Source organism: Crotalus tigris, unplaced genomic scaffold (genome assembly GCF_016545835.1).
Source record: "Crotalus tigris isolate CLP2741 ecotype Arizona unplaced genomic scaffold, ASM1654583v1 scf7180000019699.406680, whole genome shotgun sequence".
Classification (NCBI taxonomy): domain Eukaryota; kingdom Metazoa; phylum Chordata; class Lepidosauria; order Squamata; family Viperidae; genus Crotalus; species Crotalus tigris.
In genome coordinates, this window is record NW_024097668.1 from 336,204 (window position 1) to 353,701 (window position 17,498).

Genomic DNA, 17,498 nt, shown 5'->3' on the forward strand with positions numbered 1-17,498 from the left:
CTGCATTGCAAAAGGGTATCCATATTTTCATCCACTGAGATATCTTACAACAGATAAATATGTGGATACTCATCTCTTTTATCCCAGAAGGATATCTGATTCATTATTGATGGCTGACCATCTGAGAGCTAAGTCTAACAATTACAAGGAAGAATAAATCACTTTCTTCCATGGTTGAATTGCTCTGAAAAGTGTTATTTGACACTTAGGAAAGCTCACTTGTGAACTACAAAGAGAAAACAAAGAAGGATTACAATTTTAAAAGTGCCTCACATACCTTTTATTTGCATTACAAGACCACCAACCAACTTGAGAAAAGGTATGATTGGCAGATCTTCCTCAGGAAAATGCATATTGTTAAATAATCTGAGAGCATATGGAAGATCAATGGCGATTATAGGAAAACATCAGTAGTAATCATTTTCTTACTCTGAGAAATATGGAAACTGATAGAAACAACTGGGACTAAACTGTTGGAGGCTGATATGGAGGAAACAAATGCCCCAATTGACATGTTACTGTATATTGGCACAGAATTTAACTATTCATCATAGAAATTCTGTTGCTTGGGTAATTTATTTTCCCCACATAGACTTTTAAGCTAATATTTATTGTGACACAAATGGTCCATGATTCGTTCAGAAATTATTTTCAGCCTTGAATCAATCCTGTGCATTGTTTTGGAGATTTGACCAAAATAACACATGATATTCACTAGGTTTAACTGTAAATTCAGATGAGACTGGAAAAGAACAACCTTCATATGGAGAGCTACTGTATATCAGTGTTAGATTTAGATTACTCTGGCTTAATATAGTTTACTCTATCATGAAGCTTAACAAAATTAGGAGTACATTTTTGGTTTGAAACAACAACAAAAATTTAGGTGCGCGCACACAAAAATAACAGTATATACTCACAATATAAAGTTTAATCAAAGTTAAGAGTGGTTATCATATATATATACTTACAATGTATGATGCAGCATGGTAAATATAATCACAGTTTGACTTTTAGGAGCTTTAAAATATTGATTTATTTTAAATTAATTTATCAGCATTATATATCATATAATATATTTTGATACATATTTTATATTAAAATTTATATATATAAGTTTTAAAACAATATAATAAAATAATATATACCTCTTCCATCTCCTTGTTCCAATAATATCAGTTTGCTTTCTTTGTAATTCATCTGGTGACATCTCTTCATGTGTGTGTGTGTGTGTGTGTGTGTGTTGTATGTCATATGGTTGTTTGAAGAATGTGTTAACAATTAAGAAATCATTGGATTGACAAAAATGGATAACAGTTTCTCCTAATTATTTTTGTTTTCTAGGCATAACAAAACAAACTTTTTAGCATTTGCAATGTTAGCATTCCATTTCTCCAACCACAAGCAGCATAAATTTGGATAACTCTCATATTAAAGGACTATCCATGTTAGAATTGACATTATTTGGTCATTGACTATACTGTATCCAAATACTATCTTTGCGGTATCTTTTCTGTCCATGAAAGCAATGCCATTTTTCTTTGTTTTTCATGCCCTGAATAGTAAACAGTATGATCTTCTGATTGAAACTATCCAATTCCAGTCCATTTCAATTCACTGATGCCCAAGATGTCAATACATAGTCAATTCATTTAATCGTTCACTGTGTTTCCCGTGTTCAAGCTTTATTATGTCCCATGTTTTTAATTCTGTCTTTGCAGTTTGGAACTTTCCTGCACTGCAATATCAGCAACTAGACTTCCCAAAGGCTTTAATTTAACTGGATCATAAATGCCATTAATACTCTGAAAAATGCAGTCCTTCCTCAGTAGCATGTTGCGTTCCATCTGACCTAAGGGGCCTATCATCTACTAGTGCAATGTTTTCAATCACTTTTATCTTGTCTATATATGTGGTTTCCTCACTAAAACCCAAGAGTGTTTACTGTTGCTTTCTCCCACGCAGTATGAAACAATGCCTCTAACATTGTCACTAAAGTGATCATCTGCCTCTAGCATCTTTCAACTTCCCAGCTGCCCAGTATAATGATTTAGCTGTGCAGTTGAAATGATCTTCAAGCCTTGGGTGATCCTGAGAGAGTATATGTTTTTGGCCTGCACTTCTTTGCTCTTCCCCCATGGAACACTTCTCCCCTTCCATAATGAGGCAGCACCTCAGGACTTGAAGAGGGATCCAAATACATCAACAGCTAAATCCTCTCCAGCTTCTATGGATTTTATATGAGAAGGCTATCAAGTCTTTGTTTTATAGCTGCAATTTGCTCTTTCTGTCAACAATCTCATTCTTTCGGCTTTTCCCAAATTGTACTCTGTGGTCTCATTTGTGCTGCACTCAAACTTTTTGCTGAGAGGATTTATATCTTGGGCAATTTTATTCACTTCAGGAAGAATACACCAGGTAACTATCAGAAGAGAATAATGGTGAGGATAAGAGTAGGGCCATGTGAGTCTTGGGCCCAGTTCAAGAATACATCTGATTTTCCATCATTGGAAATATATGTTTAATTTGAACAGTGTAAGGGAGAGGAAAGGAAGGCTCTCATGAGAACTGCCCAGATGCATGATCTTTCCAGAGACACCTTCCCCCACAACCAGCCTTGGTAAAACAACTGGCTATTCATACAGCCTGGGGTAACATTCAAATTACTAAGCCAAGCACTAAAAGAGAAGAAATGATTTATTTAATAAAGCTCAGGTCAAAAGACAACATTTCTAATGGCAGAAGAAAGCTATTAATTGTATTAGCATGCTTTCCATTCTCTTCCAAAGACTATAGCAAAGGAAGCATGTAGGTCCACTGTAGACTGAAGCCATGTGAGGCCATTGCACGGAGATGAATCAACAATGCAGTCCTCCAGAAAACAGATACAAAAGCATATTCTTTAAGAAGTTACTTAGTTTTGATGCTTGTCAATATTATAAAATCAATTATAAATGCACACACACACATAAAATACTGCAAAAATATCTCTGCTGAACTCAGTTTCTTTTACTTAGTGCTTGAAGTTCTGAAATAGTAAAATGGCAAATTTGTAATTTCAGGCATAGAGAGAGAGAGAAGGAGGAGACAACATCATTTTTTAGGGTTTTTCATGGCTGCTAGTGTGATGTTTTCTATTTTTTATGCTGCCATCACCAACCAGCATCTGGTAAGCATCAGATTACAAAAGATGGATGCTTGCCATTTTTTCCTGTGATTCCTTTGACTTTTGCTCATCTTCTTCTTAATATTGTTCATCCACTCCTGTTTTTCTCACCCATTTGGTAAATCATCTTACCTTCCTAAAAATTTAACAAACAGTGGTTACCTTGATTTTATGGCTTTTGTCACCAGTTTTCATGCTCCGTTTTCTTAATACAGGTAGTTGCCATTTAGCAAGCACAATTAGGACCCACAACTTAGTCATTAAACAAAGTGGTCACTTAGAAAAACTGCAACTGTGCTTACAGTTTTATACTAGTTTTTTCCCTTGTTTTACTGACCTGTGAAAGTTGTAAGGGTTTGTGATGCAAGAATCGATTGCAAAGTTACTTTTTTCATCACCTTTGAAATAAATGGTTGCTAAATGATGGAGTTTCTGGTGCCAAGTAATGTCATTAAGTAAGGACTACTTGAATTGTAAACCATTGGGAATATATATAAATGCAATAAATGAAGATGTGATTGTTTATTAACAGTTTATTAATATTATTTAGCAGCAGTTAAGGCATTATTAGACTTGGAATAGGGAGAGACATGTTGTAGTGGTCCATTGTCAGCCATGGAAGCCATCGACTCTGCACCACACATTCTCTTAGCTCAAAGTGACCGTGGGCAGAATGTAAGAGGGAAGGCTATCTCTGTTGCCTTTAGCTGCTCAGTGAAAGGAAAAGTATATCTAATAGATGAACAAGTAGTAAGTTAAGTCTGAGCTACCAAATATATAGAGAAATATTAGATATTAGCAGAGCTATTAGCTTCTTTTTGCTAACTGCTTGTCACCTGGTATTTGATAGCCCTACTATTAAGAGCGTGTTATTGTGAAATAATGTTTTGACTGCTGAAGTTATGGGTAACTGTGAAAAATATATAATACTTTTCTTAAGGGATACTGTGCCAGTTATCCACAATTAGGAAAGGCAGCAATTCAGTATAAGATCAAACCTCAACTACAACTCTGTTCTCTGGTAGTGAGATCAGAGAAATAAGCTTGGAACAAATTACGCCACATCTGTTCAAATAACTGGGTTTTAGTCCAATGCAATTCCTATCAGATGCCTGGTCAATTGGGGTTCCTAAGGCTTCATCAATACTGCTTTTAAGAATCATGTTCATTTTCCTGGGCTCTCCTCCAATTCGGTGTGGTTGCTGTGCCCAGCATTTCAGTGGTAACTGAACTTTGAAGTTTTGGAAGGATGTTTTAGCTTCACAGGAGATTAGGTTTTGTTAATGCTTTTTTTTCTGATTGCTTACTTGTGGGTAAGATCAGATTTTTAACTCTAAAGCAAACGCTTATTTGCATTGCAGTTTTGATACACATGGTTTTAAGAAGAGAACAAGGCTGTGTGAAGGAGTGCCTCAGTTTGACAAAATTTGGCCCAAATGACTTTACAGTATTTCACTTTGTCTGGCACAAGCAATTTTGGCTGGTGAACACAGTTGCAAACATCATACAGAGATGTTTTATTGCTTGATTTTGATCATTGACTAGCCTTGAAAGTTTCAACAGAATTATTTAGCTAAAACAGTTTTCAAACCAAAGCAGGGATCTCTTTCAAAGCGACAGATTGAAGCAGATGGCTGCAAAGTGTTTTGTGGCATTTCAAAGAGGGTTATTGATTGAATGGCTTTTTCTCTGCTTCTGGGGTTGTTAACAAAACCGTTGCCATTTTATTTCTATATATGGAGAAAGAGGAGGGAAGGCTGAGTGGGTATAAGGAGTTTGCTGAGTGATGGGTAGTACATTTTGTCACTATATTAGACTCTTTGTCTTCCCAGAGCTCCTTTTAAATAATAGGTTAATACAAGGGCTGCCACAGGCAGAGGGGGCCAGGTTGTTCACCAGAGCACCAGAAGGTAGGATGAGAAACAATGCTTGGAAACTGATCGAAGAGAGAAGCAACTTGGAATTAAGGAGAAACTTCCTGATAGTGAGGACAATTAACCAGTGAAACAGCTTTCCTCCAGAAATCGTGGGTGCTCCATCACTGGAAATTTTCAAGAAGAGACTAGACATTCACCTGTCTGAATAGGTTTTCTTTCTTGAGCAGAGGGCTGGACTAGAAGACCTCCAAGGTTCTGTTCTAGTCTAGTCTAGTCTAGTCTAGTCTAGTCTAGTCTATTCTCTGTGAGTCTACTTTGTAATCTCTTTACTTCCTCAATGTCATCAGCTTTAAGCCTGGTTAGGGGAAATGTAGTAAGAGAGAGTTTCGTGTGTGTATTTACTTACTTCTGCACTAGTGTTGCCAGTGCACTGGGAATTCATCTTAACTTTCTGCACATTGAATAAAGCTGATTAGTTCAGGATGTACTCTTGGATTAACTGTGATTCAAATGTGCACAAATGGCTAGCTTTAAAAGTCTCAGAAATGAAAAATGGCTGCTAGGCCAACACTTAAAAGTGCTAGGACAAACTTTTATAAAGAATAGTGAATATAAGACTTATACACTGTCTTTTTTCTATGCCAGCCTCTTTCTTCATGACTAGGCACTCAGTGTCATTGTCTTTATACCAGGCTGTGACTGCCACCTCTGCTAGAATATCTGTCAGAGAATATTATCAGCAAATATACTCCTGAAACAGTCGGGTCTTGCTAGTGTGCCAAGGGTAGGGTTATCAGACCTCTGGCAAAAGGAGGACATACCTTCTTTGTCTTCATGTCCTCCTTTCAGAAAGCATAATCTTAAAATCAAATGTTGTCGGTCTGTGTGTGTTTCAGTATCTAACAAACTTTATCTTCCTGAGGAATTTTTCTCTGTGTGGGGCAGCCCTTCCTTAAGCACTAACCATAAGTTAACAAGTTCTGCTCTCTGTCTTTAATTAGTTGATTAGTAGCCTCCGGCCAGCTTGTCCTGCTGCATGAAAGGACAAGTCTTTAATCAGTTACAGACTGAAAGCTTTTGCCTCCTAACTGGCTCTAACACATTCTAGCTCTTCAATTTTAAAAAACACACAGTCTTTCTAATGCTGGTAAAAGGAATCTCATATGTATGTAGGACTAAGTACATTTTGTTTGCAGCTTTCTATTGTAATTTTTGTTATGGATGCTAAGAAACGTAAACAGTTTGTGTATCTCTCCCACTTCCCCCATTTATCCTCCTTTCTAATTTTCTTTGCCTGTTCAAATATCTGATAACCCGAACCAGGGGGTACTTTCCAAGACTGCCAGTCAGATGTGCCAATTCATTTTGATCAGAGGCAGCAAGAATTACACAATCTCAGGAGGATATTGGTCACTCTCCTGCATCATGCTAAGTGTGGCTTGGTGGTGGAGTCTTGCCCACCAGTAGAGGGCAGCAAATATAGTTTTAAAGTGCAAACCCATCTGGCTTTCTAATTGTACAACTATGGTTAGTGGAAGAAAAGCCAGTAAATAAGCAAATGAGGGAATGCCAGCTGTTGGAGGTGGGTTGGAGTGAGCAGACTAAGTATAGCTGGAACCCTGTCAAGCAACACTCCTGTTTACTTGAACAAGTCCATGGGAATATGTTCCAGTGGCAACACTATTTGGAATGTATGAACTTGAAAAAAAGTTTGGGAACTTTTGCTCTATAGCAGTAGTTCTCAACCTTTTTGTTATCACGGACCCCCTTTAAATACCTTTTGCGGCCACAAACCATGGCCACGAACCTCCAAGACTTAACTCAAGATTTAAATCACAACATTTCTTCAAGCCTTCACGGTCCCCCTGTGATGATGTCTGCAGACCATAGGTTCAGAACCACTGTAGGATTACAAACTAACTTATTTCTGATATTTATACCTGATCCTGTAAAAAAAAGAAAAGATGCTTCCCATTTTAGTTAATGAACAAATATTCAAATCAAATCTTGAAGTAACTCAAATGAAACTGTTTTGCCCATTTTCAGTTTTGAAGCTATGTATCTAATCAGGGTTGATTTACAGAGACCTAATATATTATCAAATGATGTTGTTTATATCCTAAAAGCATATTTCAAATAACTGCTGTTATAATATTCCATCTTCAGAACAAATTAAAGTTATGTCCATAATTATTGTACCAGATATAATTGTGTATAAGCCCATCTGAGGATAAGATGATCCTTGAGTTTTCAACCAAAATTGTAAAAAATATTGTATCACCTGTGAATAAGTTGACCCTTAAAATATTTGTATGTTTTAATTTGCATAATAAGATTACCCATGTATAATCCACACATTATCTTCTTCATAATATTTTGAGGGTCACCTTATTTGTAGATGAGCCTATACATGAATATGTACAGGATATACCATATATTCCGACGTATAAGGCTGCCTGGCGTATAAGACGACCCCCGTCTTTGGCGCCGAGTCGCATGCCTAGAAAGTCATCTTATACGCTGGAAACTACTGTTATTTCCGGCGTATAAGACGACTCGGCGTATAAGATGACCCCCAACTTTGGCGCTGATTTCAACACTTTCAAAAGTCATTTTATACGCCGGAAAGTACGGTACAGGTACTTAAAAAAAGATTGCCCTATAAACTCTCGGATAAGGCTATCTGCAGGTAAGATTAATCCAATTTTGGGGATAGGTTTTGGTACATCAAGTTCTCAGGTTTTTTTAGAGCATATGTAGTAGTGATATTTTTAACAAATCACTGCAATTTGGGTTTAAATAATTCACAACAATATGTGGGAAATCTTTTATGTTTATGACAAAAAAGTCTTCCTGTCCTTAGATGTTGTGGGTTTTGTTTTTAAAAATTAATATTGTAAGATCATGAATAAAATCAATTGAAATGTATCAATTGCATGTACAATTCAGATCAAGTTTAATAAGAGATACCAGGAAATGAAAGAAAACAGAAGTATTATAAATATGTCAATGTGCAGATTTTGCTATGAGATTACCGTCATATAATCTTCATATGATTTTCAGACAAGGACAGTGGTTGATATTGGTATAGCTGTGCTTCCCAACTTAATACTTTCTAAATTGATTTAGTTTATGACTCCCAAATTCAACCATCCTGGGTTTTTAGACCAATTAATGCTATCTAGACTTGGTGTCCAATTACCTGTGAATGATCAGTGAATGGATTTTTTTCCTTTTGATGTCAAATGTCCAATACATTTCTTTTGTATCGGCTTTATGTCAATTTTGTTTTAACATATTGGTTTGGAAGGGGCTTAAACCACTATGCATTATCAGTACCTTAATTTAAAAAAGTGGGGTGCATAAAGATTTTGCCATCAATGTCTGAATTGTATTATCAGTTTTATTTTCAATTCAGAATTTAATTTTTGTTTTTGTAATGCCATATGAGGTACACATCTAATAAGAAAAAACAGAAATCTTTAAAGCAAACTAAAGGTTGTTTGCTGGTATGTAGGGGTTTGTGTGTGCATTTGAAGCTAGATGAATATTTTTATGTGGGTGTCCAATGTTTGAGAAGTGAAAGTTAAAAAAGATTGTTGCAAAGAACTTTAAATAGTAAGTTTATGTTTTATGAATGATAAAGGAAAGAAGTTTGAACAAAACCACAGCTAATATGCAGTGGGATCAATCTTTGCTATAGTGATGTCCAGAACTGTGCAGGTCAGGAGTTTCATTTTCAACAGGTAGACAGAAATAATTTGTTTTCCTGACTCTACCTGACATTTTGACCTCCTATTGAAATGTGTTGTTGTATGGTCATTTACTTTACTCTTCAAGTACCATAGGAAATAATAAAAAATGTTCCTAGTAAGAACATAACAGTACACAGATCTTTATAAAAATAGTGATATTCCACTTGACCTACAAAATTGAGAAAGGACTCAAAGAAACGTTTTGTGTTCAACACTAAAGACAAATGATTTGTTAGACCAAACAGAGGAACTTTTGGCTGCTCTGTACTCCCAATAATACTTTAGTGAAAAGACTCATGTTAGGTGCAATAAAATCGGTTATCATGGGAAAATAAATTTCCTGATTCTCAATATTCCTACTTTCTTTGCAGGTCTTTCTTATGGTTCCTGGTGACTACACATCCTCCCACGCTTGCTCATTACAGCAGTTAGTGCTTCACAGAGGTCCTGCAATGGACATTTACTGCAAGTAAGTTAAATTGGAGGTGAGAAAAAATATTTTGGTGACATACAACTTTTCATGTTAAATTCAGACTCTCTTGGGCCCAAATTCAAAACTAATTCTAATTAATATTTTGATCCTCTCTTGCCATTCATACCTCCATCAGAAAACAGAATGAGATATAGTACTAAAATACGTTCAGACTATATCTATGTGAGAAATACTGGTCTTTTTTTGTCAAGAGTTATTTCAAAAGCTGGAACTAAAAAAAAGATGCCCAAGAATATTAAATCTGTAAAAAGAAGTACCACAATAAAAACTTTTATTTTACTTGGTGTTTATTTTATAAACAGATAAAAAGGCATTTGTAAAATCCTTTTCTTTTTTTTAAAAAAAAGTAAGCAAGAGTAAAAAATTTAAGAAAGTAAGAAAAGAAAATTTAAAAATGTAATCCGAAGTTTGGTGTCTCCATTACTTGGATGAGGTTATGATTAATTTTATGTTGGTCTCCAGATGTTGGAGCTTTATCCATTTTTAAAAATATCTCTAACGTTTACCAGGATATATGTGAAGTAAAGTCTTTAACAAAGTTCTCTTTCATAAACCTAGGCTCTAGTTCCAAAACAGAATCCAGGAAATATTTCTGACCAAGAGCTGGATGAACAAGAAGTTCAAGGGGGGGTACTAAAGAGAGGAAAAGAAGCCCATAAAAGATGAGAAAAGCTGAATGCTTGCCAAACATATTTAGGAAAATTATGGATAGGCACCAAATGTCCCATTTACATTGTATGAACACTCTCCTTTTGGTGCTTATTTGGACTGGCATTGCAACGGCACAGAAGGACTGCACAGGTGTGGAGTGTAAGCAGCCAGAAAATTGCATTGAAGAAGTTCTAGAACCTGGAGAATGCTGTGCCTCTTGTCTGCAGCATGGCTGCACTTGCGAAGGATACCAGTACTATGACTGTGTGAATGTGGGCTTTATCAATGGAAAAGTGCCTGAAGGACAGTCCTACTTGGTCGACTTTGGAAGCACTGAATGTTCTTGTCCCAAAGGTGGGGGTAAAATCAGCTGCCAGTTTATGTTATGCCCAGACCTTCCACAAAACTGCATTGATGCTGTTCTACCAGCAGATGGATGTCCCCAATGTGGAAGAATAGGCTGTGTCCACGAAGACCAGAAATATGCTGCAGGACATACATTCCACATGCCTACGTGCAAAGTGTGTCATTGCCCTAATTCTGGCGGTGACCTCATGTGCTATCAACTCCCAGATTGCAATGAATCCATGTTAACCTCCCCTAATCCATCTGATACCGTGGAACTAGAACAGCACTACGATGATCCCTACAGTTACGACCAAGGGGCACCAGAAGGAGATGCCACTCAGGTGGAGCCACCCAAAAAGAAAAAGTTCTACAGTTATTCAGCACATATGGAGCAAGAGAGCACAGGCCAAGAACAAAGTGAGGATTATGACTACCTTGCAAGCAGTGTTACTCCCCCTTCACTGACTCAGTCTATTTCAGACCCAGCAAGGCAGCAACAAACAAGCACAGATATTCCTCTCCTAAACCATCCAGAAAAAAGGAGCAACAATGCAAATAGCAAGGTCAGGATGAATACAAGCACACTATCAACAACCAAAGTACCACAAAGATATAAGATGACCACCACAAATAGTATTTTAAAGGAAGAAGTCGTGGCAACCACTGAGACGGCCTGGAATGCGGCAGAAGTCGAGAGACAAAACGCGATCAGCCATGAGAGAATTGAGCAAGGAGAAACTTCCCATTTTAGGATCAAACTGAACGTGAAGAAAGACCAGATATCAAAAGTACCCAAATTATTGGATTTCAAGGAATCCAAAGGAGATAACTTCCCTGAAGTCAAATTTAACCCAACGCCTTCATCGCTGATTGCCCTGAAAGAAGATCACAATTGGATAGCCCCCAAACAATCTCAAACACTTTATCATTACCAGCCTGATGAAGATGTGGATCCCAACTCTGTTCACACAACCTCCAAATTGTCAGCAGGTAAGATTTTTGTTTCAGTGCCTTAATGTTAAATCAGTAAACAGTAAAGCAGGACTGCTGCCTGTTTGCTACAATAATGAAAGGTACAGGTTGTCTTCAACTTACAACAGTTCGTTTGGCAACAGTTCCAAAGTTACAATGGCACTGAAAAAAAGTGACTTATGACCATTTTTCACACTCATGACCATTGTAGCATCCCTGTGGTCATGTGATCAAAATTCAGATGCTTAGCAGATGGTTTATATGTATTTTGGCTGCATAGATACAAACGATGTGATCAGCTTTTGTGACCTTCAGAATGGGGAAACCAGATTCACTTAATAACTTAGTAACATTAGTAACAGTGTTACTAATTTAACAGCTGAAATGATTCATTTAACAACTGGGGCAAAACTCACTTAACAAATGTCTCACTTAGCAACATAAAATTTAGGGCCAATTGTGGTCATAAGTTGAGGACTACCTGTAGTCTAATACTTGCAGACTCGGAGGACACACACACAAAAAAACACCTTAGCTCTTTGAAGAATAGTGATGCATAGTTTTAGTGAAAGTCAGTGGATAACTGGTCAGCTGCAATGTGATTTTTCATTTTTCTCTTTCTTTGAGAGGTTATCTAACATTTAGACTTTTTAACCAGTTGATTTGATGGAAAAGAAACAACTTTTGGATTTTTTTTTCTCCTAAAGGAAAGGAAAATTTGGATGAAATTTTCAGGGCTGGGTTCTGACTAAGAAGGGAGTGCGAGTATTTTGCTGTCTTTTATTGTATAATAATTATTAAAGTTTTTCACCTTTCTAGCTTTGCAGACTCCCAAAACAAGATATCATAAGAACGTTTCCTCCTATGGAGAAGTAGAGACAGCCAGTAAGTAGCAAGTAGCATCTTCTACCAGTTACAAAGAGTTCATAGCCAGCCCCAAATCTGAGGCATTCCCCCCCCCCCGTTTTTAATCAAAGCATACTGTGGATACAACAAGCAGGGTGGGCCTTTTCACAGATGAAGATACTTTTATAGAAATGTTAACATATCATAACAATGTTATTGCTATCTCTTTTCCTTTAATTCATGTATCTTCATTAAACATATTTGATTTGATTTAAGTAGACACTTGCCATTGAAAAGGAAAAATTAAAGTTTGAGTTTAAGTGGCTTTAAAGATTTGATGAAAATATGAAATTATTACCTTTATTGAAAAAATTAATAAAGGGCAATGTTAAGTAAATTTCTAATCCATATTTGTTACTGACAAAATTTAACAATGTCTTAATTAAATTTTGATCCAACTAACCTCAATAACTGCTGCATATATTATATAACATTAGCTCAAATAGCAATGTAAACTGGTTTATGACCTGTACTGAAAAGGAAGCTGCTTGCTGCTTTGAAAAAGAAATTCTTCTTTAGTAATGGCTTTGCTAAATGAGCAGTGTTTATGTTAAATCCTTCCATGTATTAATAAAAATATTAGAACACCTCTTAGGACAATCTTTGTAGATTTGCTTGCTGCAGATAGCTTTGTCACGTGTTGAAAAGAACCAATGAGGTTAGCAATCTGAAACTGAAACAGAGAAATGATCAATGTTTCCAGCCAATCACCCATTGCCATAGGGACACTGAGGTTATGCTGTCGTGGTAAAATTGGCCAGATGCAACCACCCTATATACATGAATGGAGTTAATACAATGTTATGTCAGTCTATGTTATGGAAATTCTAGAAGTGACATGTCTATGGAGATTCTCAGTCATCCAGGTCACACTTTGTTTTTCCTTGAAGACATTTTGCTTCTCATCCAAGAAGCTTCTTCAGTTCTGATTGAATGGTGGAGGATGGAAGGATTTATATTTCTTGCAGTCATCTGGTTGTTAGCACTCTTTCTGAGAGTCATTAAGGCCACTTGGAGGTTTATCTGTGCCCTCAGGGTCACCTGAATAATGCAAATGGGTATGGAACCTTCTTGGAACTGCTGAAAGGACTTTGTTGTAAACAGAAAATAGGTGGTGTCTTAACAAGCTGGAAACAATGATTGCATTTGCACTATTCAGGTGACCCTGAGGGCCATCTGAAAGAAAGAGTGCTAATGACCAGATGACTGCAAGGAATATAAATCCTTCCATCCTCCACAATTCAGTCACAACTATAGAAGCTTCTTGGAGGAGAAGCAAAAACAGTCTTCAAAGAAAAAAAACAAAAACAAATTCCGGTCGCCTTTTGAAAAAAGAACCTTTGGGTCTAGAAGTGACAAGAATGAGATTGCAGTTAGAGTAATTAAAAGAAAGACCACTACAGTAGTATGGAGTTCCCTCTAAAGCTGGCTGAGGAATTCTGGGAGTTGAAGTCCACAAGTCTTAAAGTTGCCAAGGTTGAGAACCCCTGCTCTAAAGTTACACTATTTATTATTTTAAGACAAATTGATATCACTTTTCTGGCATGAAAATATTTTAATATGCTGACCATCATATTCAATTATGCCCGTGCCACATATCTGAAAAAACTTACAGGAAACCCCAATTGTTAAGCAGCTTGACTTTTGTTACATTTCTTCTCTGTAACAAAGAGCCATGAAATGATCCTTTCCTGTTCCCATTGTGATAAGATGAGAAGTGAGATCAGATCATAATGGATGTTGCCCAAAATAAACCATGCTTGTGATCTGAAGATTGCTGGGCTTGCCTCTCCCTTTCCTGTCACTCAGAGAGCCTCCATGCTTGCATTTCTCATGTGCTTCATTGCCAGGTCTAACTTAATTGGTCACGCTTGCCATCCTAATCAGAAGGAGACCTGACGGGTTTGGATTTCATTACAATAATATCCTGACTCAAGTTTAAAAAAGCTCAGTGCCAAAAGATAAAATCCATTTATTTGTACAGTAAATAGGCTAAATTCCTGGCTGCTGAGTGTTTTAAGTTGGGAAGCAGCCATCTCATGACCTAAAGCACACATGCAGAAGAAGATATCTATGGAGAAAGAGAAAGAAAAAGATTCTTCTGCATATTGACATCATTAAACTCTCAGTAGAGTGAGTAACCAGTTATTCCATTATACAATGGAAGGCATGTGGAAATAATTTCACAAGAGAGCAACCCTTGGTTTTGAGAAACAAGACTCTTGAGCAAGATATCATCAGTGATTCTCCCATCCCTTGACAAATCCACTCCCTGACAAAGTTCTTACTAGTCGTTCAGTCACTCTTCTATTCAGATCAAGCATGAGTGTCAAGCACCAGGCCAGCCAGTTCAAATGTGTATAAAGATTTATTGTAAGCTTAAGCTGTCTACAAGAATCTGAACTAATAATAGTGAAGAGAAATTAATGGAGTTAAGAATAGAAAGGAATTCAAGGTGGGCCTGATTTAGATCTCTTACAGGCATACAGGGACTCATGACTGATAATGTGTTTGACCCATCCCTTGGGCTTAACTTGGTCATCTCCTACAATGGGGAAACCATGGATTTCCAGAACTACTTCTTTAAGCAAGCTTGGCTGGCAAGGCCTACAATGAGTACTGCTGGAAGTTGTAACTCAGCAACAATTTCTTTGTGTAAACCATACCTGCATTGATATAAGAAGTGGATGTTGATTTTTTTTATTTATCTATTCTGCCTTAATAATAAGAAGAATATCTGGAGCAAGGAATGTTAGAACTGGGGCATTCTGTCCTGGGATACAAGCCTAAATTCTTTCAAGAAAACACTGTTTAATACATGTTCTGTATCCTAGGATAGATTGGTGCTTTACCATGTATTGGTGCTTCCAGTCAGACTTGTTGAAACATTCTCTGTGACAAAGCTGGAACAAAATGTAATAAAATATAAGTTGGCTGCTAGTAAAGCAACTTTACATATCCTTCTGCTTCTCTTCATAATGATAGTATGAAACCTGTGATGTTCCTATACTGCGTCCACTGATTATGATGGCATTATATCAGGTATTACTAGATGTTTATGTGTAGAGATGTTGAAAAGAGATGACTGTGGTTTTCATAGGCAGTTTGGCATGTTTTATCCTGCCTAAGAGATCCACTGGAAATTCCTAGGCCTAAGCCACAGAGACCAGCACCAAAACTCCAATCAAAGATCAGAGCTCAAATCAAAGTTAGAGAACAAGCTAAAAGAAGTTAAAAAGGTAAAAATTTGTGAGGAATTGCTTTTACAATTTGAACTAAGAATCCTTTAATTTTGGGGGGGAAATTATGTACATCTCCAGCAAGAAAGTTTCTCATATTTGTTGTTTTGGGGGAAAAGGAGGAAGGAATATTGGGCAATGTTTGCTGTTTTGTGTTATTTATAAAAATAATAAATGGATATAAATAAATAAATTTTGCAAAAAAACAACATTCAGAAATGTGAAATATAAATAAATATAAAAATAAATAAGATGTTAGAAACATGTCACAATGGAAGCTTCTCCCTTTTTGTATTGCACACATGTATAAAAGGGATGATGGTTCTTTTTCATTATCTCTGCACTTATCTTGCATTTTTTTGGGGAGATCCCATACAGGTGACCCTGCCTAATGTAGATTGTTACCCCTCTGCACCTTTATTAAACTATAATTGATCATAGAGTTTTGTAGTAAGTGGTGGCATTTAGCTAGCTTTGGACTTGCAAACAAAGCAGGTGAAGGTGGCTTCTGAGACAGGAAAACATCAGGAAGTAGACTAAATTAGGAAGTAAGCAGATATCTGCAGTGTTTTCAAAAAACCTTCATGGATGTTTTCACAAAGTCATCAAGAACTTGGCTCAGACTGAAGGAAGGTTTACTTTTAGTGTATTTCATTTGTGACATATCATATAGTTTAAGTCTGAAATATTCTGAGATGTGTAAATGTGTTTGTAATAAATAAATGATTATAGTTCTTGCAACCATAAACCTCACTTGCATCTTCACGTTTGGAGGTTGCTGAAATAGTTCTCAGTACTGTTTTAGGTGCCACTCAATTTCTTTAGTCTTCCTACCAACAATCCCAGTGTAGGCACTATGAGTACATTTGACATAATTTAAAAGGTTGGCAAACGTCTATTAGACTGAATAAAGTTTTGCAGCTGTAGTAGTGAATTTAGGCTCCAATGAGAAAGAAAAAAAAAAAACAGAAATAGCTAGTGCCTCCAGAAATAATCATACAAATTTTTAGACCATGATTATACTTCCCCCAATTCTGTCTTCTAATGTTTAACTTCATTGCATCCTGAGCAATGATCCCAATTCCACAATAAAATTTTAATTATAAACTCAGAGCAACGGAAATGAGATCCAGATTGGTGATTTAGAAATTAAGAAGAAAACTTTCTATACATTTTAAAGCTTTTTTTTTTTAAAAAAATCCACCCTTCTTTAATCTCAAATTGGCTTATATTGATTAAAACAATTACATAATTTCTGCAGTGTACCTACATTTAAGAGACTAAATAACATATGAGAATGTTTTGTTTTTTTTTTAAAAAAAAGGCCAAAATTTAAAATACATAGAAAGGCTGGAAAGTGACCTTAGCATCTGGCTAGATGAGGTGGAAGAAAGTATTTAGTTAGGTTCTGGGCTCCAGGGAAGCAATTTTGAAAGACCATCTCTCTTAACATTTCAACAATTGCCCTCTGGAACAGCTGCAATTTTCAGGCCAACTTCAAAGGCAGTCCAGGTAGATAAATGCTAGCAGTTATCTGAATGGAGTTTTTTGAGCAAGGATAAGCTTGATTAGACTTGTTCTTGTTTGTATATCAGTAGAAATGTTGCAACAACACAACGGTGTACATATCAGGACTGCACAAGTTTCAGGAATCAAAGCATTTGTGTTATATTTTCTTACAAAAACAGGTGGTTTGAACACTTTATTTTTCAAAACAGGAATGTTATAAAGAATGTCATAATTAGGATTGCTTTCTCTCATCGTTGGGAGTGGAATCAGATTACTGCCTAGTGATGCTTGTTCCTTTCCTTGGAAGTAATAGTGACTCATTTGACTGTATCCATATGTGTTTCATGATTAAACACACATGTCAATGTTTCTTTCTTTGCAACTCCTTGAACCAGCACAAATGATGGCTGCTGCAAGAAAGAAAATCAATGGGACAAGGACGGTCAGATGCTTTTCCTTCGGTCAGATGCTTTTCCTTCGGTGACATTTTGAGTGCAAGATAGAGGAAATGCTTTAAAAATGCTTCAGAAATCCAGAGTGATTATCCTTGCTGACAAGAGGAATGAAATTATCTTTTTAAAG

General features: G+C 36.5%; 1 protein-coding gene across 6 annotated transcripts in view; it reads left to right on the forward strand.

The window, feature by feature from the left end:
* LOC120317574 (fibulin-2-like) overlaps positions 1-17,498 on the forward strand; it is an 89,483-nt gene that overhangs the window by 27,965 nt on the left and 44,020 nt on the right. For 5 of the 6 annotated variants that reach the window (XM_039364249.1, XM_039364250.1, XM_039364248.1 and 2 more), the window contains 3 exons: positions 9,170-9,267; positions 9,850-11,280; positions 12,082-12,147. In XM_039364249.1, the coding sequence (XP_039220183.1) occupies positions 9,954-11,280; positions 12,082-12,147 (1,393 nt within the window). In that variant the 5' untranslated portion in view covers positions 9,170-9,267; positions 9,850-9,953. The remainder of the gene's footprint in view (positions 1-9,169; positions 9,268-9,849; positions 11,281-12,081; positions 12,148-17,498) is intronic. The other variant, XM_039364253.1, reaches the window with a different exon arrangement.